Source organism: Passer domesticus, chromosome 6, assembly GCF_036417665.1.
Source record: "Passer domesticus isolate bPasDom1 chromosome 6, bPasDom1.hap1, whole genome shotgun sequence".
Classification (NCBI taxonomy): domain Eukaryota; kingdom Metazoa; phylum Chordata; class Aves; order Passeriformes; family Passeridae; genus Passer; species Passer domesticus.
In genome coordinates this window covers 23512581-23537055 of record NC_087479.1, presented here as the reverse complement: position 1 = coordinate 23537055, position 24475 = coordinate 23512581, and the positions used below count along the sequence as shown (strand labels likewise).

At 53.1% G+C, this 24475-nt stretch overlaps 1 protein-coding gene across 3 annotated transcripts; it reads right to left on the bottom strand.

Moving 5' to 3' along the window:
• Window positions 1–219: 219 nt before the first annotated feature.
• Window positions 220–18817, bottom strand: SYNDIG1L (synapse differentiation inducing 1 like). 3 transcript variants are annotated; one of them, XM_064423865.1, is made up of 5 exons: window positions 18162–18277; window positions 7178–7283; window positions 4949–5404; window positions 3591–3728; window positions 220–1980 (listed from the first exon to the last, which is right to left on the bottom strand). In XM_064423865.1, the coding sequence occupies exons 3-5, from the start codon at window positions 5375–5377 to the stop codon at window positions 1822–1824; spliced, it is 726 nt and encodes a 241-aa protein (XP_064279935.1). In that variant the 5' UTR covers window positions 5378–5404; window positions 7178–7283; window positions 18162–18277; the 3' UTR covers window positions 220–1821. The 3 variants fall into 3 exon arrangements, with proteins under 3 accessions (XP_064279935.1, XP_064279934.1, XP_064279933.1); XM_064423864.1 differs by lacking the exon at window positions 18162–18277 and adding an exon at window positions 8107–8176; XM_064423863.1 differs by lacking the exon at window positions 7178–7283 and having other exon boundaries at window positions 18162–18817.
• Between the last annotated feature and the right edge of the window lie 5658 nt (window positions 18818–24475).

The following is a 24475-nucleotide window of genomic DNA, read 5'->3' as shown; positions in this document are numbered from 1 at the left end:
ACTACACATGGGACAAAAAGCCTACACCACCATCCTGCTCTCGGTGGTATTTGCCCACTGTGATCTACACTGAAATACACCTCCCTCCAAGATACCCAGACACCCAGCTAGATTATAACTTTCTTCAGGAACAGCATAAACATCTCAGGTTTAAGTGAGTGCAGTATTCTTGCAAAGCTCACCTCTTTGACAGCCAGCTCCACATTATTATAAACAGAGTATTTTCTCCTGCTTTTTTTATTAGTTCTTCCATGTTAAAAAACATAATGGGAACTTTCAGACCAGCTTCTGTACAGGTCTCTGATGCACTTCTCTCTTTTATGGCTCAAGTACAATGGCAATCGCAGACATTAACATGCTTCTTTAGGATGAAATGTACATTTGAATGGCACCCAGCTGGAGGAACATGCTGCCTCTCTTGCAAAGCTGGCTGCAGCCTGCCCAGAAACTCTGGGAAGGGGGTGAGGGATGCCCAGAGTCTGCCTGCAGTCTCCTGCACATGGGGACAAGAGGCAACAGGAGAGCCAGAGAGAGGAGGGATGGTCAAAGGCAGATGCTGGAGAGTGGGAGGCGAGCATGGCTTCTTAATGCCAGCCCTCTGGGGCAACCATTGCCTTCATGCCCACTTCTGAAGCATTTGATGTGTTGCTGACAATATACAAATAAGCAAAAGTAAGATGTATGGGGCGGGGTGGGGGGTGAGGGTGCTTGGTATTTCCTTGTTACCAGAGGCTTTTGGATGGATGGAGGTACCTCTCTCCAAGGCATGGGAAGGAGTGTGTTGAGGTCACCCTGTGTCTCAGGCTCCTTCCACATCTCTTCCTTCTCTGGATCTCGTCCCCTCACAAGCAGAACTCCCACCCCAGATTCCTCAGGCTTTGTCAGCCTTTTCTTTCATTCCTCTTTGTGTGCAGGGCCCTGACCTAGCACAAGGAGTGGAACCCTTCAAGGCCAGCACCCCTCCCAGGACACTTCTTAGGTAGAGATTTCCATTACAAAACTTTTAAAGGGCCCAGCACTCTGGGACAGCAACCTTATGTGGGCCCTGACTTGGGGTCATCATGGCAGTCACTATTAACACAGAGAAAACCTTGCTGTCTCTGCCAGCTTGTGCCAACAAAGGGAGAGATGGTGTTCAACCACCAGCCTGCCTTCCTCCTTGTTTCTGATTTGGGATAGACCAGGAACTGGGATGCTCTCCTGTGAATCAGGGGTCTGTCTGCAGAGGGATGCAGAGAGCATGTCTGTTGGTCTTGTCCGTGCTCTGTCCTCCTACTTCACTGCAGCTGAGGGGTCAGGCCACCCCACGGCACTGAAGTGACAATGTTGTCCCCATCACAATGTTGTCTGGAGACCCCACCAGGACTCTGGCCTCCCAGAAGAAGCAGAAGTCATTCCCTGGCACCATACCCCCTCTTCTTCCTGTGTGCACCCTCCATGGGCCAAGCCTGGGCAAGTGATGGATCTCCCAGCTGCGGGGCTGAGAAGGGAAGCCGTAGCCCAGACTGGGGTGGCTGCACCAGCCCAGCAGCAGCGTGTGGTTTCTCTCCTGCACATCTTCCACCAGGCAAATGTGCTCCTCCTTGTCCCAGCAGCCAGGCTGGTGCTCAATTCCCTGTTGATAGATGGTCACACAGCACAGCTTCAGGGAGAACAGGGGTCTACTGTTTGTGTGAAAGAGGAAGAAACCTGCACAGGACATCCACGCTGGGGCCCTGCAGTGCAAGCAGCCCTCGCAGGCACTGGTGCTCTGTGCTCCGCAGGAAAGCTCAGTCCCAGAAGGGTCAGCAGCCAGGGATGGCAGTGACATGCAGGTGGCAGCTACACGTGGCCGCCTTTCGAGAGATAAGCAATCAGTGCTACCACCACGCCGATGTACACTCCTGTGCCAATGGTTATGGAGAGCGCGGCGAGGAAGAGAGCTCGGCGGGAAGCTGAACTGGCCAGGTGAAAATCTCCTTTGGAGACAGCCTTGCTGGTCTGGAAGGAGAAGAAATGCTTGTTGCTCACAGCTGTACCAACCTGGCCTTTAACCAGCATGCAGTTGTTTCATTACTGAGTCAGTGTTTCTTGTCTGGCCACTGCACCCCACGGAGGCTGGGAACAGCCAGCAAGGTGTCTGTCAGTCTGGGAGGGCTCAGAGCAGCTGTGCCACCTGCACACACTTCCCTGTGGATTTTGCCTCCAGGGGAAGCATGGGCTTCAGCTACTTGTCTGAAAGCACCCATCTGGGTACACAGCCAGAGCTGTGAGTGGGTGGCTGGACTCTTGTAAGACCTCAGAGCATGGGGTGATGGCTGTGTGCTACTGACCAGCCTATACAGAGATGTAACGAGAACTGCCTAGGCTCAGGGAGCTGACTCTTGATGGCATCGTCTGTTGGTCCAGCTGTGCTGCCACCTGATTTTTCCTGCATGGGGTTTTCAGCTGAAGCCCATTTGCTGTTGAAGGGCTGATAAAACCAGCAGTGGAGACACATCCTTATCTCTCTGGGAAAGGATGGTGACTTCCAGCTTCTCTGAGTGCTCAGGGCATATTCCAATATGCTCTTGTTACCTACTACTTGAGTTCAAGTTGCCAGGTGGGCATCAATGCACTCAATGTGCAAAGACACCAAAACAGATATGGTCCTTGCCTCAGTGAGTGAACAAAGGGGGTAGTTATAGAAAATGGAGCTAGATATAAAATGCCCCACCTGCATCACCATGTGCAGAGTGCACTGTGCTATCTTGCATTACATGGAAAAATGTGAAATCAACTGCTCTTTGGGTTCCTAATCAATTAATGCTTCCCCTGTCTCTCACCAGCTCTGTGCCAGGAACTCATGTAATATATTTTTCCACTTCTGTTCCTATCCTCTTGATTTAACTTCTTAATGCCTCCTCCCATCTATTCTTGGTACAGCAGCATCTGTGCAAATGTGGAGTAAATCCTCTGGCTCTGCATGAATTATTCTGGGTCAACAGCAATGTAAGTGAGCCCAGGCTCCAGGCTAAGTCCTCAGGGATGCAGCAGCCCTGTGAGGTGCTGCAGCCTGAGGGCCATTGCCTCTCCAGCCTCTGCCAGCCTGGCACTGGCTCCCACAGGTCAGCACAGGTCAGTGTGCATCAGAAACAAGTGCAAGAGAGGAGCTGTAGTGTGATATGGACACCAAGCTCCCCTCTGCCTCCAGCCTCCAGAGCAGCCTGGCTCCTGTGGCATGAGCTGCCACAGTCTGGGTCACGGTGTAGAGCCTTCACATTAATGGAGAATGGAAAGACAGGTGGGAAAATGCCATTTTCCTGAACCTGGCTGGAGGGTGAGAAGGTGGGCAAGGCCAAGAGGAGCCCCAGTTCCCTAAATAACAGCCAGAAAACCCAAAGGAAAAGCCTGACCTCCAGTAACCCACACCAGAACTGGAGGGGTGCCAACCCCATAACAATTGTGGAGACATCCAGGAGCACCCTTTGTCTCAGCCCTCAGAGTTATGGCCATGCACAGAGATGAACCTTAGATTCAGAAAGGTGCTGGTCACCTCCATGGGCCGCTGAGGCTTTCAGGGCCCTTGCTGTAGCACTTGGCACATGCAGGCAAGCAAAGGGACTCCTTACCCCTTGGGAGAAGTAGAAGGCAGCAATCCCCAGGGGCCAGAAGCAGCACAGCATGGAGAAAAGGGCCAAGCCCAAGTGGTCCCGGGGGGGAAGCATCAGGAAATGATCCTCGCTTTCGCTGTCGCTGGAGGAGTCGCTCTGCAAAACCAGATGGATTCAGCACATGCCCACCTCCCCGTGCCACTCTGCAGGCTGCATCTCAGCACCTCGCCTCCCAGCTCCCACTCCCTCCTGATCCCGTCACATGTTCTCATACAATTCCCACTGGCAAATTCAAGAAGTAAATTTCAGAAATATTTTAGACTCTTCAGCATGGCTTGGTGAGGAGCAACGTAGCTCAGCAAATTGGATTCTCGGCTCTCTGCCAGAGCAAATGCTGGGGGTCTGGGATTTCCCTGCACTAGAGAGAGTCTTAAACTGAAATATCTTCAGCTTTGGCAGAACTGACTGTTTGTCAGCTTAAACAAACTTAAACGAGTGACTTATCCCCATTAGAGTCTAGGAGATCAATATCTTGCTAAACTAATTTAGGAAGTGAGGGAAAGCATTTGAAGTGGAGCCTCCATTGCAGGGGCAGCATGCCCTGAACCCTTAGTGAGTCACTGCTCGGGGGCTGTGGTGAGCCCTCTTGCCTTTGGGCACGGCTGGGCCAGCCACAGACCACCCTGCAGTGATATGTCTTGGTGGGGAAGGGACACAGAAGTGGGGACATCCCTGCTGCCATCTGAGCAGGCTACGTCACCCACACCAAAAGAAGCAGAGCTGTGCTGGGTCATCAGGCATCAGCTCCAGTGAGCTCTGGGACCCTCTCCCACCTCTCAAGATTCTGGATGATGTTTCCCAGTCTTGGCATTATTGTTCAAGCACAGCAGAGTACAGCAATGAGGCTGCTTTGTCAGCTCTCATTCTTCCTGTGCAGGATTCATCCTGTCTTTTTATATATATAAAGCTTTCCCTCAGCTGCTGCCATCACGCATGTGAATTTTGCTGTTATGCAAGAACTGCTGTTTCTCTTTAGTTCGAGTGCCACAGCAGCGACAGGCTGCCCTTCTCAAAGCATTCCCATTTCCCAAGGGTCCTGCAGAGACCCACCTCCCTTTTGCTCCCAGCAGCAGGCAGCCAGGCTTCTCTTAGGGAAGCTGACTTCCTTCTGAGGTCAGCAGTGAGGAAAAAAGAGCAGAAATTATAAGGAGAAAGAAGAAATACTGGGTGCACAGGGAGGCTGGTGAGGCAGGAGATGGTAGGATTTGGGAGGGAGTTCTGGGTAAAGAAGGGAGAATAAATAATCAAGAATTTGAGCCAATGTCCAGAAAGAATGACCACAGGAGTTTAGTGCTATCCTACCTGTCCAAGCTCACCTCATACTCCTGGAGCTCCTCTTCCTCCACCTCATAGGAAACAGTTTGGATACGGATGTCACTCTCTACCAGGCAGGACCCTTGTGCCTCTTGCCCTTCAGGAGCTTCAGATGAAGACTCTTTGCTTTCTGTGAAAGTGGTCTCGCAGCTTTCCATCTTGCTGTCCTTGGCCTTGAGAGCAGTCTCATCCTTCACAAGGATGAAACTGGGGCCATACAAAGCTTCGACAGCCAGCTGCAGGGAACTGGCATCCAGCAGCTGGTGAGTCCTGGCACCACCAGTGTTTTGGAATATGTAGGAATACAGTTTCCCTTGGCAGCGGTGGCTGGGGTAGTCCTGGCTGTGGTGCTGGTGGTAAGAATAGCTGCTGCGAAGGTGCCCATTGGATTTGGCCAAGAGCGGGTTCTGGAGCTCGCGCACGCTTTCCATGCTGCCCGTGGGGGTGGTGGGGAAATCCTGCAGGAGCAGAGGGGTGGGAGGGAGTAGGCTGTCAGCTCAGCAGGCAAGGGAGCAGAAAAGCACAGCCAATGTCAAGAGGCTAGTGGGAACAGAAATTTTGGCAGTACTGGAGAAAACAAGACCCCTCCCCACCTCTGCACAGCTTGAATGTTATCTCCCCAGGTGGCAGCAAGATAAGAATGCAACCCTGCAGTAAGGTTATCTGATTCAGACTGGATTAACATGAGGACTTGCTGTATCTATAATGCATCTTAAGTTGGCCATGTGCAGCCTGGCAGGAAAGGACCTTCTGCATCTTTTCTGCTGGTTCATAATGTGTGCTGTGACAAAGACTGACAGCACAGAAGTAGATAAGAGACTGACAATCACTCAAGGAGCCTCCCTGACTTCCCAAAGTAGAGGGCTGCATGGTGAATTATAGACCATTGGACATTACACATAGACCTAGCTGGCTTTCAGGTGCATAGGAAATTCTCTAGGACTCATCCAAGCCTGAACTGGGGCTGAGGCAAGTGCAGTGAGCCACCAAGGGAAGCCAGGGGGCTGCTGTGAGGACACGGAGGTGGTGTTTAGGCTGGGGTGGGAGTGTTGGATGCTCAGCAAGCTGTGAGGAGGAACAGAAAGATGTGGAGATAAAGGGAAGGCTCCATGGGGTTTGGTCCACTTTGAAATGATGAAGTATTAAGTAAATGATCCATCACACCAAAGTGCTGTTTGAACCAGCTCCACCCCTGGGTTCAGCGGCAGCCAGACAGCCTTGGCTCTGGGCCACCAGCTCCAGAAAATGCTGAGTCCAGAGGAGATCCTCAGCTGCAAATGTCAACACGGGTTTCTTCCTCAGGGAAATTCACCTCCCTCTCCCTTCCTCCATTTCAGAGTGAAGGTAGAAGCTGAAGGCTTGTACTGCTCTTATTTTTTTTTCCATGAAAATTTTTCACATTAAATATTTCCCCCCCCGCCCCCTTCCTTCAGAGGAGCATTTACTATTTTGGCTTCCCAACCCACCCTGGAACAAAGAAAAAGTACAGTGAAATACCAGCATTCTCAGGAGAGAGAAACAATTACTTTGCCCTCTTCACTACCTGAGCCCCAGGTTTTACAGTCTCTTTAGCATTTTCCCAGCTCCCAGACCATGCCACCTGATTGCCTTGCAACCTCAAATGTTCTTGGTCTCCTTAGAGACCTGGATCACTGACTCCTCTGCAGGATGCTGTGCAGCAGGGTTACACTTCCTCCTGCTGTGACAATCCCTGAGGTGCACTAAGTTTTCTGATAGACAGCACATCACCTTGGCTTTAAATCTTAAGAAGGAAATATAAATAGACAAACTGAAGACTTTAGAAACTGAAAAGCCCAAGTGGTCCTGTTTCCTTGGCCAAACTCCACCACATCATGCAGATGGAGAGCCGTGCATGGTTTTAATGGGCCTGTCCATTTGCTTTGTTTGGGCAGTGGTCATCGCATTTTGGAAACCTGCTCAGGAAAATGGAACTGTTCAAAAGCCCTCTCATGCTGCTAAAACACTGCATTTTGGTGAATTCCCTTCACTTCTCCCTTTCCAAAACCATTCCCTGTCTTCCACAGTCTCCCACCTTACTTATAAAGCTGGTAGTGGCTCATGCAGCAGATGGCCATTATGTATTTTCAAAATATTTAAGGGAGATGCATATTTGTAGCAAAGATGGTTTTATTTTCTGCACAGACACAGAGAAGCTCAAAGCTACATCCCAGTTTTCAGGCAAGGAAACCACAATCCTCTTCTTTGCTTACCTTAACATGCAAATTAGATTTCTAACAAAATAACCTATTTTTTAACAAAACCATAAGGCGAGACCAGTCACCAAGTGTCATTTGAGAGCAGCGGCCAAAGCAGGAGCTAGAGAGAGAAAATTGACAGTTCTAGTACAGCATCCACGCCTTATTTCAAGGAATGCTTCTGGCAGCAAGCTAGGGTAGGAAGGAATGGGATCTTGCTGAGAACTGCTGAAGGGAGTCAGTTCCAAATGTGTTGAGAAACACCAGCAGGCAGACCACGGGCAGGCTGCTGGCCACTGGCAGCAGGTGCTGCCTGTGGAAGTTGCTGTGCTTCTCACTTTGGGACCTCAGCAACAGGCTGGAGAAGGAGCAGAGCTGCACAGAAAAGACGTAAGTTCACAGCAGCAAGCGCTGGGAAACAGAGAGTGGGAGGGGGAAAGAAGGGAAAGGAGCTGGGAGGGACTGGAAACTTAACAGGCAGTTTGGGAGGTGCCAGGGAGGCAGTGTGGCAAGAGTGCCTCTATGCAGCTGGACTGCTGCTGGACATGGACTCTGTTGAGTCCCAAAGGATGCTAGAAGGGCTGGTGGGAGATGTCTCACTGATCTGGGCTGTGGGGAAGAGGCAGTGAGGGCTTGCAAGCAGCAAACATCCTAGGATGAACATACCTTGGAAAAGTAACAGTGTGGGTATCAAAAGAAATCACAGGAAAAAACTCCTGAAGTATGAGGAAGTCTGTGAATATGGGCTGGGCAGGGCTGAGGATTCATCCCAGGGAAGGGGGGTGAACTCAAACCTTTCTGAACCCTTAAACTGTCCTGGAGCTGTCCTTAGAGCAGAGCCAGGATCTCGGAGCTGCTGCACAAAGCATGGACAGGGCAGGGCTACAGCTAGAAGGATTTAGCCTGTACTAGTCCTGTACACTCTGGAATTAAAAAATATTTACCTGTACTTAAGTCTCTTTTCCTTGCTGCCTTCCACTCTTGGGAGCTGGGGCTCATGCTCTCCCTGGGAGACTGCAGGGACAAGGGGAAAAGTGCTGACGAAAATCTCACAGTGCTTCTGAAGAATAAACAAAGGAGCCACCCTCTGCAGCCTTCGTGCCCAGTCCTGGCATTTGTCAGCAGTGGGGAGGGGACAGTGAGGGCCAGTGTGACAACATGCTTGCAGCAGCGTGCTCAGCCCTGCTGGAAAGCAGCCAGGCTGAAACCTTCCTCTCCAGAAAGGGTGAAGATGTGAAAGGGTTCCAGTACCAGAGGGATTAGACATGCTTCCCACTCCTCAGTCACCAAGATCAGCACATCACACAGAGGCCGTGTACCTGGGTTTGCAGGTGTAGACAAGGGCCATCAAGCCCCTAGAGAGGGAATGACATTAGAGGGGGAATGGCAGAGAGGGTGAGGACCAGCCCTGCATGCACATGTGCAGGGAAGGACAGAGTCAGACCAGCCCCACAGTTGTCCCCAGACCCCATTTGGGTTATCTGAGTCCTACAGGACTTAAAATCTGAATCACGCAGGGACTTAAAAAGGGAAGCCTAGTAATAAAATAGGCCTGGTGATAAAGAAAGCCTGTTAATAACCAAGCTTGGGGAAAGAGAAGTCAGAAGATGAAAGCAAGAAAGCAGTAAAAGACAAAATTGTCAAAGAGTGGCCATTCTCTGTCTTGATTACCAGCAAGACTGGATAGCATGCACATCCATCAGCCCCATGGGGCTAGTCTGGGCAGTACTGGCAGCAGGTAACTGTGGTGAGATGCTGCTGGGTGCACAGGGGGAGGATGCACACACACACACAGATGTGCTGCTGGGTGCACAGGGGGATGCACACACACACACAGATGTGCTGCTGGGTGCATGAGGAGGATGCACACACACACACAGATGTGCTGCTGGGTGCACAGGGGATGCACACACACACACAGATGTGCTGCTGGGAGCACAGGGGATGCACACACACAGATGTGCTGCTGGGTGCACAGGGAGGATGCACACACACAGATGTGCTGCTGGGTGCACAGGGAGGATGCACACACACAGATGTGCTGCTGGGTGCACAGAGGGAGGATGCACACACACACAGATGTGCTGCTGGGTGCACAGGGGGAGGATGCACACACACACAGATGTGCTGCTGGGTGCACAGGGGGAGGATGCACACACACACACAGATGTGCTGCTGGGTGCACAGGGGGAGGATGCACACACACACAGATGTGCTGCTGGGTGCACAGGGAGGATGCACACACACACAGATGTGCTGCTGGGTGCATGAGGAGGATGCACACACACAGATGTGCTGCTGGGTGCACAGAGGGAGGATGCACACACACACAGATGTGCTGCTGGGTGCACGGGGGGATGCACACACACAGATGTGCTGCTGGGTGCACAGAGGGATGCACACACACAGATGTGCTGCTGGGTGCACAGAGGGAGGATGCACACACACACAGATGTGCTGCTGGGTGCACAGGGGGATGCACACACACACACAGATGTGCTGCTGGGTGCATGAGGAGGATGCACACACACAGATGTGCTGCTGGGTGCATGAGGAGGATGCACACACACAGATGTGCTGCTGGGTGCACAGGGGGATGCACACACACAGATGTGCTGCTGGGTGCATGAGGAGGATGCACACACACACAGATGTGCTGCTGGGTGCATGAGGAGGATGCACACACACACAGATGTGCTGCTGGGTGCACAGGGGGATGCACACACACACAGATGTGCTGCTGGGTGCACAGGGGGAGGATGCACACACAGATGTGCTGCTGGGTGCACAGGGGGAGGATGCACACACACAGATGTGCTGCTGGGTGCACGGGGGGAGGATGCACACACACAGATGTGCTGCTGGGTGCACAGGGGGATGCACACACACAGATGTGCTGCTGGGTGCACAGGGGGATGCACACACACAGATGTGCTGCTGGGTGCACGGGGGGAGGATGCACACACACACAGATGTGCTGCTGGGTGCACAGAGGGATGCACACACACAGATGTGCTGCTGGGTGCACAGGGGGAGGATGCACACACAGATGTGCTGCTGGGTGCACAGGGGGAGGATTCACACACACACACAGATGTGCTGCTGGGTGCACGGGGGGAGGATGCACACACACAGATGTGCTGCTGGGTGCACAGGGGGATGCACACACACACAGATGTGCTGCTGGGTGCACAGGGGGATGCACACATACAAGCATACACACACAACTCGGGCACACCTGTGAGGAGGCAGACTGCAGTGCCCTAGTTGAGCCGAACCATGGCTGCAGCTCTGCTGCTGCCTGACAGCTGCTGGCTCCCTACCGAGCTGCCTCCCCCCGTGCACGGCTGCTCCTGTAAGCAGCTGGCTGAGCTGGCCCCCACACGCCCCAGCCTGGCTGCAGCAGTCCCCAGCAGAGTGGGAAATGCACAGCTGTGTTGTGTACTCTCAGCTTCCTAAGGCGAGTACTGGGTAAAAGGAGCCAAAATAAGGCGTGAAAATAAAGAGGTAGCAAATTTAGCTTTGTATTTCACAGATCTCACCTCCACACCACATCCCCTGAGGCAGCTCTCAGAGGGACCCTTGGTACAGATGCCGGCTATGATAAGCCAGCTAATGATGAATTAAGTAGCTGTTCCAGGAATCAATCATCATTTAATTGCCCTGTCAAGCAAACACTCTGCCTGGCTTCCCAGGCTCATTAGCAGGTTGTGGCCGTGGTGCATGTCCCCAGAGTCCAGAGTGAGAGGTTAGCCACCCTGGCTGAAGGCTTTCCCCTTCAGGACAGCACCAGGGGAGGTCGGTGCTCTCAGCCATTGGTGTCCTGCTGCAGTGCCATGCCCTGGCTGGTCTGAGGGCAGGGGACAGTGTGAATGCCTGCTCCTGATCCAGCTGATGTTAATCAGCACCATGGCCAGGTGCAGCTGCCATAGCCCCAGGACAGATGTGGACCCACTCCTCATGGAAGAGGAAAGCATAGGAGATTTGTGGAGCACTTGTCCCTGAGCCCAGACCTCCCTAGAAGCTCTCAGGAGGTGCTTTGGATCTCCTAAGCAGAGGCCGGGTCCAGTCAGGACACAGTACCTCTGCCTCAGGGCATCCAAGCTTGTGGCTCTGCTGAGGAGAAAACCATCTCACCAAAGCTGCTGAGAAGCAAAGGCACAGCATCGCCTGGGCAGCTGTCGTTTTGGAAAGGGGGTGAAGGAAGGGCTGTGAGAGCTCGTGGACAGTGTGTCTGGCAGGAGGGGACCAAGCCCTCTCTGAGCCATAGGAGCCCATGCAGCAGCATGGATCCCTGGCACGTCTCAGCCCTGAGCCCTGCGGGGTGAACCACAGCTCAGGGGAGAAGGGAGTGCTTTCATCAGCCCCACAGGCATGACTGCAGAAAGCAGTGTGGCTCCAGCCAGCACTGGAGCACTCCCATGGGTGCTTGTCTGACACCAGTGCTTCTGGCTTGGGCACAGGACATGCATGTGGATTGAGGGGCTGTTCATTCCCAGGGTGTAACAAAGCCTTCACCAGTCCTGGGAAAGGCTGCTGTGGCACAAGCAGCAGGTGAGGTGGCCTGGGGGCTGGAGAGCTCAGAGGGTGATGTGGGGGGGCAGGTCTCAGTGTGGGGCAGGGAGAAAGGGTGGTGAGATATGATGGCCCCAATGGGGCTGGCAGAGATGGTACCCAGAGAAACAAAAGAGCACAGCAGGGAGAGCAGTGGGCAGGGAAATGGGGGGCAAGAAGCATGGGGCAGGGGAAGCAAAGTGACATCTGAGCCAGACAGAGAACCCCTGGCCACCAACATGGAGATAAAAAGGACTGTGAAGCTGCTGGAGAGGAAAGAGTTGGTGAGGACCAGGAGGGAAGGAAGAAGGTGACACAAAGCCTGGACTTGGACTAGAGGGAGGACAGCTGAGCCATTTGTGATGTAGAGAATCTGATTCACACCTTTGATGCAGCTGGTTTGATAGAGCTGGAAAGGAGTGAATAAAATGCTTGTTCTGATCTCCTGACAGGTGGAAAGCCAGTACCAAAGGGCTGCTGACTCCAACAGAGACTAAATTGCTCTGAGAATTGGGATGCGATGGGCTGCTTTTCAAGGATCACAAGTCAAATTGGGCAATTTCCAGGTGGAAACCGGGTCTTTATTGTCTCTGATAACAATGTTTCTCTGCGGCAGTGTTCTGACCCAGCTATGCTCAGAACTAAGGTTGCTCCCGATGGTAGGGAGCAGCAAATCCATCCCTGGGGCTGGCAATGAGAAGCCTTGGAGTTTTTGGAGAAACCATTCCAGGGGCTTTCAGGTGCTCCCACCCCTGCCTGTCCCCAGCTCTGGTGGCAGCAATCTGGACGCACTGTCCGTGCGCATCACACCAACAGGGGAGCAGTGGAACGCCCATCGCCTCCAAGCAGGCATCCGGCTTCACCCCGGCCGTGCCCGCGCTGCACGCAGCCTGTGCGGCGCCGGGAGGGCGCTCGTGGCTGCCGTGTCCCCCGCCCCGGCCGTGTCCCCTGCCCCGGCCGTGTCCCCCGCCCCGGCCCCTCCGGCGCTCGCCAGGCGGCCACCAGGTGTCCCCGGCGCGCCGCGCAGCGCCCGCCGCGCCACCCGCACAGCCCCGCATCCCCAAACAGCCCCGCATCCCCGCACAGCCCCGCATCCCCAACAGCCCCGCATCCCCAACAGCCCCGCATCCCCGCACAGCCCCGCATCCCCAAACAGCTCCGCATCCCCAAACAGCTCCGCATATCCCAAACAGCCCCGCATCCCCAACAGCCCCGCATCCCCAAAGAGCCCCGCATATCCCAAACAGCCCTGCATCAGCCAAACAGCCCCGAATCCCCCAAACAGCCCTGCATAGCCCCGCACAGCCCAAACAGCCCCGGCGGCGGGGCCCGGCCGCTCCCGACCCTCAGCGTGGCGGGGCAAAGCCGGGGTGCGGTGCCTGTGTGTCCGAAAGGCTGGGGACGGCTGCGGCGCCCCACACCCCGGGGTCGGCCTGGCTGGCCCGGCCCGAGCACGGCCCCGGCCCGGGCTCTGAGCTCCCCCGGCCGGCCCGGGTGCCCCTCGCCGTGCCCCTCCGGCACGAGAGGTGCGGGAAGGGCTCATCGAGCTGGCGTGCGGGGAGAAGGAAGCATGGCTGGTGATGGAAATGAAGCACATGGTGGTGTGGGTGGCTAGGTGTATAATTAGCAGGTTTGGACTCTCTCGGCATGCCCTTTTTTAAGCAGGAGACGCAAACAAGTAAACAGGCGGCTGTCGGAAGTTTCTGCAGGCTGTCCTGGGTACGCGGGACCAGGGAGGAGAGCGGGCAGGGAGGTGTCAGGGGCTGCTCCTGCGGCTGCTCCGGAGCTGGAGGGCAGCAGAGTGGCCATGGGGTGCCCAGCTCAGGCACAGCAGAGTGGGTGACCTGACTGGCAGCACTGGGCCCGGGAAGTGAACCAGGACAGGATCAGGGATGTGCAAATTCTGAAGGTTCCAGCAGCCACAGTGGGACAGTCCTCTCAGCCTCAGAGCACTCTTGATAGGCTTGCACCCAAACAAACAGCAGCCCTGCAGCACCCTCAAAAAGAAGCCCCTGTGAGAGGCTTTAAAGGGGCACATGACACCAAAGAAAGCTGATGGATTGCACTCACCAGAGGCTTCTCCACTTTCCTGTATGGGGGGAGGCAGTGGAGGTCAGGGCAGTGACTCCCAGGTGTGCTCGCTGCTGGGACTCAGCATCTCCAGCCCTTTGAGGCATTAGCCAGTGAAGACAGTTTTGGAAGCTGTTGGGCTCTCACTTCTCATCTGAGCCAAAAATAGCAGTCGAGGGTCAGAGGAGACTAATTCCCCTCCTGCTACAGCATGTAAATCACTGTCCTGGAGAAACATGAGCTCAGACTGGGTCTGAGCTTCAACGTTCTCTTCCTCAGCTCAGGACCACTCTAAGGAATTACACTAAGACTGCTCTCTGGAGAGAGGAGCACTGGCATTCTGCCCTCCGTGTAGAAAACCTACTTAGAAAGATCCGTGCATGCAGAGCCACTGAGAGCCAAACTCACTGACACGTGGGCTCCAATGCCTCCAGCACAGAGGCAGCCCGACCCCTCGCCTGAGATCAGGCTCCTTGCTCAGGGTGCCCAAAGGGATAAGAAGTATCCCACTGGACTGCTCACAGAGGTCCTTCAAGATGTGTTTACTATCAAGACATTCTCTCTGCTGCTGGAAGAGGCACAGAAGCTCTTCCTGGCAGATTGTAAATTTGCTCATGGCTGATTTTCCTCCGCTAATGACTACAGTCCTCTATTTCACATCAGGTTTTCTCCATGACTATTTATACCCAGTATTGAACTGAACACAGTGGTTATCCTAAATGGCTCCATGCTCTTCTCCAAGTAGGCACTTTTACCCATACCCTTTTCTCCATTCCCATCATTTCTGCTTCAAGGCTCTTCTGCTCATGAGGTCCCACAGGCCATTCATGGCTGCTGTTACTATGGGACCCTGCACCCCATGGTCCCCAGAGACCACTCTGAGAGCACCAATGCCCTGTGCTGGAGCAGACCTGTGCCTCATGCTCCCCTCCAGGACCAGCCGTGCTCCCCTTTGCCCTGCAGCCCAGCCTGGGACCGTGTGCAGGTCTGCATCCCAGGGATGGTCTCCCTTCAACACCCTGGCACCAGCACAGAAGTGGTCAGGCAGATGGGACCTGGCTTTCTTCCAGGTGAGAAACCTGCACCATCCAAGACCAAAATGGGGACAGGGACATAGCACTCAAGGTGGCAGCAGTTGTTGGGGGCACAGAAAGATGTCCTTCCCTGCACAGCTGTGGCTTGCTGATAGGGCAGCTTAGCCACAGCACCTAACTCCATCCTCACATCTCCCTGAAAATCCCTGTCTTATCAATTGAAGCTGGCAATGTAAAGCGTCTGTTAAGGACTGCTCATTTGTCTCTCTTTAGAACATATCCCTACTCAAATGATTCATTAGCACCCTGAAGGCTAGCACACACAGCACCCTCCTTTCCCCACTGCCCTGTTTATTTTATCCTTGTCTCCCTGCCTTCAGCTCAGGGCTATTTCCACCTTGCTTACTCTGTCCTGATTTTCCTGGGGATTCACAAGACTCCTCTGTAGTTCATATATTTAATTCATCTGCCAATGATCTGCTTTCTCTTTAAAAATGAACTTAAGTTGTGGAGATGACACTTTTCTAGCTTACTTTCCAAAACCCTAAGTTTCCAATTATCAGCAGTAAGATGATTTCCTTGTCCAGCAAATAAGTCTCCCCAGCTGGCAAATATCTGCAGGCCCAAACAAACTTCAAGGTGTTAAAATTATTACTAGGGTCAAAAAATGAAATCCAAACCAGATGTTGAGAGTCTCTTCCATATTCCAAAATTCCATATTGCCAAAGAATACTCAAGTGGAGATGTGCCCCCTGAGTTTGAGGAGGGGCAGTTCACACTGGTTTATTCTATTGTCAGGAATACGATGAGAGGAAAGGCAGCAGCTGCCCCCAGCCATCCCCTTGTCCATCCCACAATATCAGACTCCAGGATGATGCAGAGGATAGTGCTAAATTTTCTTCCATATAGTACGGAAACAAAGCTGTACAAAACAATATCATATTTTCTTTTCCATGACCTGGTCAAGTCACCTCGCTGAGGTGCCCTCTGGACTGCTCCTTCATTTGCTGTATGGATGTTTTCCATTTCGTCCTGGCCCATTTCTCTTCCCAGCCCATGACACCACCCTCCTGGGAGAGGACTCAGCTTGCTTCTTGTACCCATCCATCGTCACAGTGTGTTGAAAGAGGCGGCTGTGCCCTGGGTGAGCTGCACTGTTGGTCCTGCGTGGGCTGAGGGAGGCCGTTCTGCTCGTGGTGTTTCCCTCCCAGCATGTTCCTGCTGGGTGGGGACCCTTTTGTCCTTCCCTGCCACCATGGAAGCCATGGAGAGCAGGAAGGATTTGCAGAGAAACCCCTGCCCAGCTCAGGAGCAGCATCAATGTGGCTGTCACACATGGCACTGAATCTGTGATGTGCCTTGGGCCAATTTTTCACACCAGCTGTTGAGCTTCCAGACACATAGCTTGGGGACAAATCCTGCAACCAGCTCTGGTTTTCAAAACATACCTGAAGTGTTTTACTCCAAAAGGAAGCTGGTTTAAGTGATGCACCCAAGAAACACTGGGGATCATTGCAGCCTTCCCTTCCAGGCTGAGCAAAGCGTTTGGTTTGCTGCCTTTTTCACTTGACAGAGAAACAGCCACAGAAGGACAATTTGAAGAAAACCTGTAACAGATTTTTTTTTTCCCTCTCAAATGCTCTGCCTTGGCCCTTCACTCAGAAAAGCCAATAATTTCATTTGCCCATCTCCAACTCTACAAATAGAGAAATTCTGTCTAAAGATATTGCCTGAAATTACCACCCTGAAAGCAGCAATGGAGTTGCAGCTCCTGCAAGTGGTACCTGCCAGTCACAGGCTCAGGTCCAGAACTTCACAAGCTAGGCAGAAAAAGGGGGACAGAAAGGACAGAGCTTTGGACTACCTGGTGAAGTCAAAGATGGTCCTGGGAAGATGTGAGTATGTGCCAACACAAGCAGAGGGGCTGTGAGGAGGGCAGAAAAACCAAAATGGCCTTACGTGCCCATGCCAGGGGCCCACAGACTGCTCTGCCATAAGCTCTGGGCCAGGCAGGATTGGCCCTTTTTGGGGCTGGCTTCAGGGAGCTTGTAGGTGATAGAGGGAGATTTTAAGGGCCAATTTTTTTCTGAGTACTTGCTCACTTCTCTGCAGGCGATGGTGATGTCTGCAGGCTGGGCTGAGGGCAGGAAGGAGTTGGGTACCATGCAAAAACAAGGGATCTGCTGTACAAATTCACCGTGCTAGAGCTGCAGCAAATTACTCATTCTTTAATAATGGTGTTTATTACCTGCCTCTGACGGTGGCTCGGGGAGACAAAGTGAAGTGGATTGAGCTCCCCAAAGCTTTAGCTCTGCCAGCTGTTTTTATAGCACAAGAAACTTTTGCCAGAGAAACGCAGTCACTGCATTTTGGCTTGGGTAATTTCTTCTCATGACAATCTACAAAGTAACCAGCAACTATCCCTCAGAGACCAAAGCTATTTTTTCCCTTGCGCGTGGCAGGCAGGCTCAGACCCCACTTCTCTGGTTTCCCCTGGTATTTATATAGTGCTGCCTTCCTCCTGGGAAAAAGGTTTTTACTGGTGGCAGGTCCAAGCTAAATGAAAGGGGAATTTATCCTTTTCAGAAGCAAAGGAAGCAGCCCAGTAAAATGGGTTTGGGAGAGCAGCATTGCTTTTGTGAAACCCGCAGCAGCTTCGGAGAAGGAATTATAAACAGGCACCGGGTAGAGAAGGAAAGTGCTTCCCATTGAAACTCCTGAACGAGTGGCTTTTTCCCCCAAACACAAAATGGGAGGTCATCCTCAGGGCTACAGGGAGATGGTGCTGCTCAGGGAACTCGTGTCGTTGGCTCAAGTCACGGCACCCTCAATAGCTGTGTCCAGCGAGCTCCCCGGACCGTTCCCTGCCCAGCTGCATCCCGCGGATGGCCGGCAGTGGCGTGCCTCCCGCCGGCTGCTGAGGCTTCTCAGAAGAAGAAAACCACCCCCAAACTTCAGCCGGCGGCTGAGCTGCCACCCGGGGAGGGAGTCCTGAAGGCTGCCTGGGTCCAAGGTGTCATTGCAATTGCTCCAACATAGCTGGCCTCCAAAACTTTGGTTGAAATCCTTACATTCTGGCCACCCCAGAGCCTCTGACGAGGTAATTTGTCCTGGTTTCTCCAGGTTGTAGCCTTTCATTTTAACATCCCCCAACGTATTTTCTGACCCCTCTGGCGCCAACTCGAGCTCGGCGCGAGGCTGCCTTTCCCCGGGGACGTGCTCCCATCCCACTGGAGCAGCCGGGGGACGCTGGAGACGAGCTCCCCGATCCCCCGGGAACGCCGACCCGCCCGGGAGCCAGCGGGGATGCCCCCACCCGAGAGCGGAGCGCGGCTCCTTACCTGCGTGTCGCGGAAGGGCTCAGCCGCCGAGTTGGAGCACGGGCGGCGGGAGCGGAGCGGCGGCGGCTGGCATGACGGCGGCCGGCGGCCCCGCCGCGGCCTGAGGCCGGGTGGGCGCCGGGCGGCCCTGCGGCGGGCCCGGCCGCGGCCGCGGGGAGCGGCGGAGCCCGGCCGGAGCGGAGCGCGCAGCCGAGGCGCCCGCGGTGCCGGCGGGGAGCGGCGGCGGGCGGAGCGCGCCTCGGCCCCGCCGCGCTCAGCGGCTCGAGGGCTGGCCGAGCGGAGCCGCCGAGCCGCTGCTCCCGACGTGACCGCCTCGCCTGCTGCCTCCGATAGCACCGCACAAACTCTCTCCCTTCTCTTCGGATCGCTGCATCTCCCAGGGCACAGCCCTTCCCACTCCCCCAGCAAGGGAAAGACCCAGTGCCAGCGAGCAGAGTTTAAAGGAAAAGGATAAAAGCGATTTCTCGCTGCCCGAGCCGGTGCTGAGGGGGACAGGCAGCCCGGCCGGGGGCTGCACCCCAGGGACAGCCAGCTCGTTTGCTGGCTCGGTCCGGTATTTTTCTGCCCTGCTCCGTAAGAATCGGGCTGGCAGGCTGATTTGCCACACACACATCTGGGCACCACTCCGATTAGTGAAGGTAACCCGGGTTTGCACCAGCACGGCAAGAGTCAAGACCACAGCCCCAACAGCCCATTCTTCCCGAGCCCATTTCCTCCCCACTCCCCCAAATGTCCCGGGGAGCTCGCGATGCTCCCCCACGTTTCGGCAGCTCCCTGAGTCCTGTACCGATGCCCTGCTGTTCCCAAACTCCCTAGATGTCCCCCTAAGAGTTTTCCCCACTTCAGGACCACCCAGCGCCGAGACGGCTGCTGACAGACACATCGGCGGCTGGAGCCTGGTCTGGCCGCAGCGAGCTGCTCGAGCGGCAGAGAGCCGCCCGCCTTCGCCCATCGCCAGTGCTGCTCTGCCGGGAGCGCTCCGGGACAGGCAGACCCAGGGGCCACCCACAGCCGCCCGTGTCCGCCAGCAGTGCTACCCTGCTGTCACCTCTGCAGCCCGCACTGGGGCTCCCTTGGGACTACGCTGTGTCTTCTCAGTACAACGTGACTTTTGGAAGGTCCGGGCTTGTCTCGAACAGCTCCCAGCTGGGCTGACAGCTGGTGGGCTCTGTACCTCGGCAGCTGGGTCTCAAGGTCCCATTACCCGAGGGGCTGGGGCACTGGCTAGGGAAGGAGATGGGCAGGGCAGCCTCCCCTCTGCTCCAGCTCTCCCAAATAGCTGCACATCTTTCCAGCAGCAGCAGAGACACCCTTTTGAAAAGCTAAAAGGACTGAATTATGTGGGCTAACCACAGGACTGAAATGCATGTGCTCCCCAAGGAAGCAGTGACAGGTTGCCAGCTTTCCCTCCCTGGGGGTAATACCTGTGTCCCACGGTTGGCAACCCCCAGCAGGTCTGAGGAGGATTTGAGCCCAGAACGCAAGCCCCAGGCTAGGGGCCTCAGCAGGGAAGCTGTCTTTGAGGATGTCAGCCAGAGCACAAAGGCTGCTGCTATGAGCAGAGTGATCTCCAAGGAAAACAGGTCTGTGGCCAGACACAGACAGCATAGTTTGAGGGGAATCTAAGAAGGAAATAGTTGTCCCCATGTCCCTTGGGAGTGTGACGGACTGGAAAGGGTTAGGGGAGAAGTAAGGAAGTTTTGCATCTCTGCCATCCTAGGTCTGTCAATCCAGATTAGAAGAATGCTTTGGAAGTGGCCTCTGGATGTGACTTGGGACACAGGAAGAGAGCAGATGACTTGTAGGGGTTCCTTCAGCCCTGCTGACTCCAACTGCAGCAAAGTCCCAGCAGGTGTGAAGTACAGCTCTGGCTGTGCACACCTCAAAATGCAGTGTGGGTGTGGGGTGAGCTGCAGCCCTGTGAGGAAGCAGGGATTCAGTGGGACTTGCTGTGGCATGAGTGGGAGCAGAGAGGGTTGGTGGCAATCACCTTTCCTGGGCCAAAGTCCCCATAAGGGCCCTGCTCACCTCCTCGGGAGCTCGTGGGGTGCGGTCACCACTGACTGCCTCCTTCCCAGTCCTGCTGTTTGCCCCAGTCATGAGATCCCATGCAGCCCTGTCCAGCCAGCGTGGAGTGATTAAAGGCAAGGAGGCCCCATTCCTCAAGGACAGCCTCTTGGCAAGGATGGAGAGTCTGTGGAGTTCTAGGGAAGCAAGACATGCTCAAAACCCCATCTCTCCCTGTCCTGGTGGACCATGAAAGAAAAACGCAGTTTCTGGATGAAGCATCTTCATCTATGGCTTGCTGAGGCTCTGAGAGCTATGTCGGCTCTTCCACAGGCAGAAGGCTGGGAGCATGGAGGACAGCTGGCAGGGACATCACTGCCACAATGGTCACCTCCACCACAGCCATCCCTGCACAGTTCTGGCCAGCTCCTTCCATCAGCTGGGGATGGCTGCTCCATCCTTCACTAGAGACATGCATATCCCTGGAGTAATGTGCAGGTGCAGCAGTTGCCTGGCCAGGCAGATTAGCCTTCACCAACTTTTAGAGATACACTGCTTAGCAGCAGAGCTGCAGCACTGTTTCTCCTGCTTGAACAATGAGAAGGTGATATTAGCTTCCCAAATCAAAGCCTTTCCAACCTCAGGCAGCTCCGAGAGAAATGTATGCATACATAGATATGTAGGTGCTTGTGGAGGTATGGCAAAAATCAGCCTAAGTGATGTGGTTTGGAGCTTTGTTTTTATAACCACAGCCATTCAGTCCAGGTTAGAGATGGGCAGTGTCCCTGAGAGGTGACATGAGGCAAGAGGCTGTGTGACCTAGAAGAGTCAGCCAGAGATAAAACACTTCTGGGGCACTGAGGATAAGCTGCCAGTTGGAAACTTTCCTGCCCAGAAAAAGAAAAGGGACAGACTCTGAAGGGAATGTAGCAAAATGCACAGAGCCTCCCACTCCACTGAAACTTCTTGTTGTATTTATGCATCCACTGGGATGCATAAAATGAAAATGGATATCAGAACGGCCCTTTGCTCTCAGCTGCAAGGGAGACTCTGTTGAGAACCCATCCAACAGAAGGAAATGAGATCTCATTACATTAAATATTAGCTGATACACTATCCCATCGGACTCATTATACAATCCAAATGATGCCCCTCTTCAAAAAATAATTAGAAAAAATGTTGCTGGAGACATAAAATACAGAAGGAAAAGGCTATACTTGTGTTTCAGGCCTGCCTGGCATGGAAAGGTGGGGTTTTGTTTTCGATTATGTTCTCTCAAACATTGAAATCTGCCTGCCAATACGTTCTGAGCTTCACATGCTTCATTTAACTACAGACATAGCAACAGATAAATATGCCATGACAAATTTGGTAACATTATTGACGGCCAAAAAAAACCTCAGATCACTCAAGACTAAAAGCCTGAACTCCTGCCAAACAATCACAAGCGGAGTGCTGAGATGAAAGATTTCGCGCCAGAAATGGACAGACGCTGCTGAAACACCCTGTAACTGGCAGGTCTCCACAAAGGTGAGGGCTCAGCTGCAGAGCATCCTCAAAGAAACAGAAACAGAGAGTGAAAACACCACGAAAGGGAAACGAACCCCACCTGAGATGACTGGTCATTGCTGCTCAGGTGGCTGCATCAGCAGGACAAGAGAACGTCGGGCAGGGCTCACTTGTCAGAGGCACTCAGTGCACCTTGTGCCCCAGGTATGTGGGGGGATTTGAAGCACCTATTTATGATGGCTGAGGGGAGCACCCAGCAGATTAAAGTTATATTTGCAGCTATTAAAAATGATCAGATTAGTGAAATCTAGAGACAAGAGAGAAGCTTCAGAGGGATGAGCCAAAGCTAATTAATTGGGCAGCGTGATGGGAGAAGAAATTAAGCGTGGACAGGGGGAAGGTAAAACATATTGGAAGGAACAAGTTCAGTGCTTCATAATCACTAGTGATTTCTAAATTAACTGGAAGCATGAAGGCAAAAAAATTATGTGGGTGTATCTGTGGACAATAGAGCGAAAACCATCTGGTTAATGTACAGTGGTGAGGAAAAAAATCCCGCACATGCTGTCAGATTGCTTTCATAAAGGAATACAGAAAATATTAAAAAAATTACAGTACTGTGTTGGTCATGACTCAGCTGTTATGGATAAATTGAGATTTTTCAATTAGAAGACAGATTCAGATCATTTATTATGAAAAATGTAGTTAAAAAACCCCAACTCTTCTGTAAAAGTGAAGGATTAAGCCCTGGAGGGCAGAATGAAGTTTTTAAAGTGTTTATGAGGAAGTCTGCCCATTTAGGAGGCAACAGTAAACAACACATAAGATGCAGTTTCCTTACGAAAGGTAGCACCCAGCATCAGATCTTGCCAGGACTCTGACATGATGTGAATAGCACCTGATAACACAGATAACTCCAACGCTAAAGCTCCTGAGAAGCCTGTGTTTGCAATACATAGGAATAGCATCCTTCTGGAATTAGTGTAATTTTCCTCCTTCTTAGCCAGCGTTGTCTTCTGAGGAGACTGGAGATTAAAATGCTTCAGTGCAGTAAGATCCACAGGGAATCCTTTCCTATCCCTCCCTTGCTCCCCATCACCCACGGCCTGAGTGTCTCATGTAGCCATGTCTAAGGGGGGCCTCTTACCCCTTGCGAGTGGTGCTGAAGCAGTATTCAGGTGTCAGGCACTGTTCTTTGGATGGAGGAAGGAGGTACTTTAGGAAAGCACCTGAATTCTGCAGTAATTAAGCTCCCAGTTGACATGCTGTGAATAGACATTCAGTGTGACCTTTTCCTTGCTCCAACTATGAAATCTTGCTGGATGCCTAAAGTATGTGGCAGAATCTCCAGCTCCTCACAGCATAAGAAAATCCCATTCTCCTGGACAGTTGCCTTAGGAGGACAGGACATGGAGGTCATTATGGAAAAGGGCAAGTCCCCATGAGGGCAAGAGACCTCCTTGAATTCCAAAGGCCCCCACCAGAGCTGACGCTCCTGGACCAGAGCCGATGCTCCTGGACCAGAGCCAGCTGCAGTGTAGGCTGGGAGAGCTGGGGAGCAGTGTGGGATTTTCAAGGATATGAAGGGGGCAAGGAGGGAGAAGGAGGTGGTGTGTATGGGTGCAGTCACATCATGTAGGGGATATGTTCAGGGAAATAGCAGACATCTGGAGGACGAGTGGGATACGGAAGGGAACCCTGTGTGCTGTCTAGCTGCTTTGCATTGCTCTGGAAAAGCAAAGCAGCTCTAAACCCAGAATAGCTGCTCCATATGCTTTGGCTGTTTTCGCCCGCAGCCAGAGCTTTGTGGTAAATCTGGCCGTGAAAGATAAGAGTCTCTTAAAAATGCTGAGCTGGTGGGACTACTTGTCCACCATGGATGACTTCAGAACAGTTGTTCCAGCCTGATTCACTGTGATTCTGCATCTGTTGAAGGTAAAACTCTGGGTTATGAAGAAATCAAGGGGCTGAAAATCAAGGGAGAAAACCACTCAACCTCAAATCTCTACTCCCATGTAGCTGAAACAAAACAAAAAAAGCTCAGTGAGCTTCAGCTGTAAAAATGTAGACGTGCTTGGGACAGGGCAGAGTGTTTGAGGCCTCTCTGTGCACTTCTGCACCATATTATGTTGAATTTCAGTCATAAACTGAAGACTTCACTTTGACATAACTCTTCCCAAGAATAGAAGTCTGTGACATGTGGTTGCCTGGCAAATCTTGCCCATCTCTGATTGTGAGAGAAGTGAGGTCAATGGCTGACAGATGTGATCCAGCCTTCCTGTTACCAGGGCTGGTTCTGTTGCTGGTACATACTGCAGCCACTGGTCCCTAGGGCCTTGGAGGGCATGGAGCAAATAGCAGGATTCAGCCATGTTTTCAGAGGAGATGACAAAGAGAAAACTCCTCATGTCCCACAGCTGGCTTTGAGAAAACAGAGTTCAATCCCATTGTCTCACAAGGGCCTGGACTGTGGTGTGTGCTTCACTTCATTAAAGAGTCTTCCACTTACTGTTTTTTCCTGTTCCCTCTCATTTTTCAAAGCTGTCCCACTCTGCCCAAAACCCCCCATGTTGAGTGAGGATGTGTCCCAGCCTGTGCATGTGGGGACATGGACTGCCACGGCAGCTGGGGGCTCTCAGACTGTCCACGTGCTGTGATGTAGCAGCAGAGGGTTTAAGTCCAACCCCAGGAAATACCACTGCTACCTGAGGTGGCCACCGCTTGCATGATAGCAGGTCTCCCACTTACTAATTGCTGAATAAACCCTCTTTAGAGGCTGGCAGAGTGAGCCCTGGGGA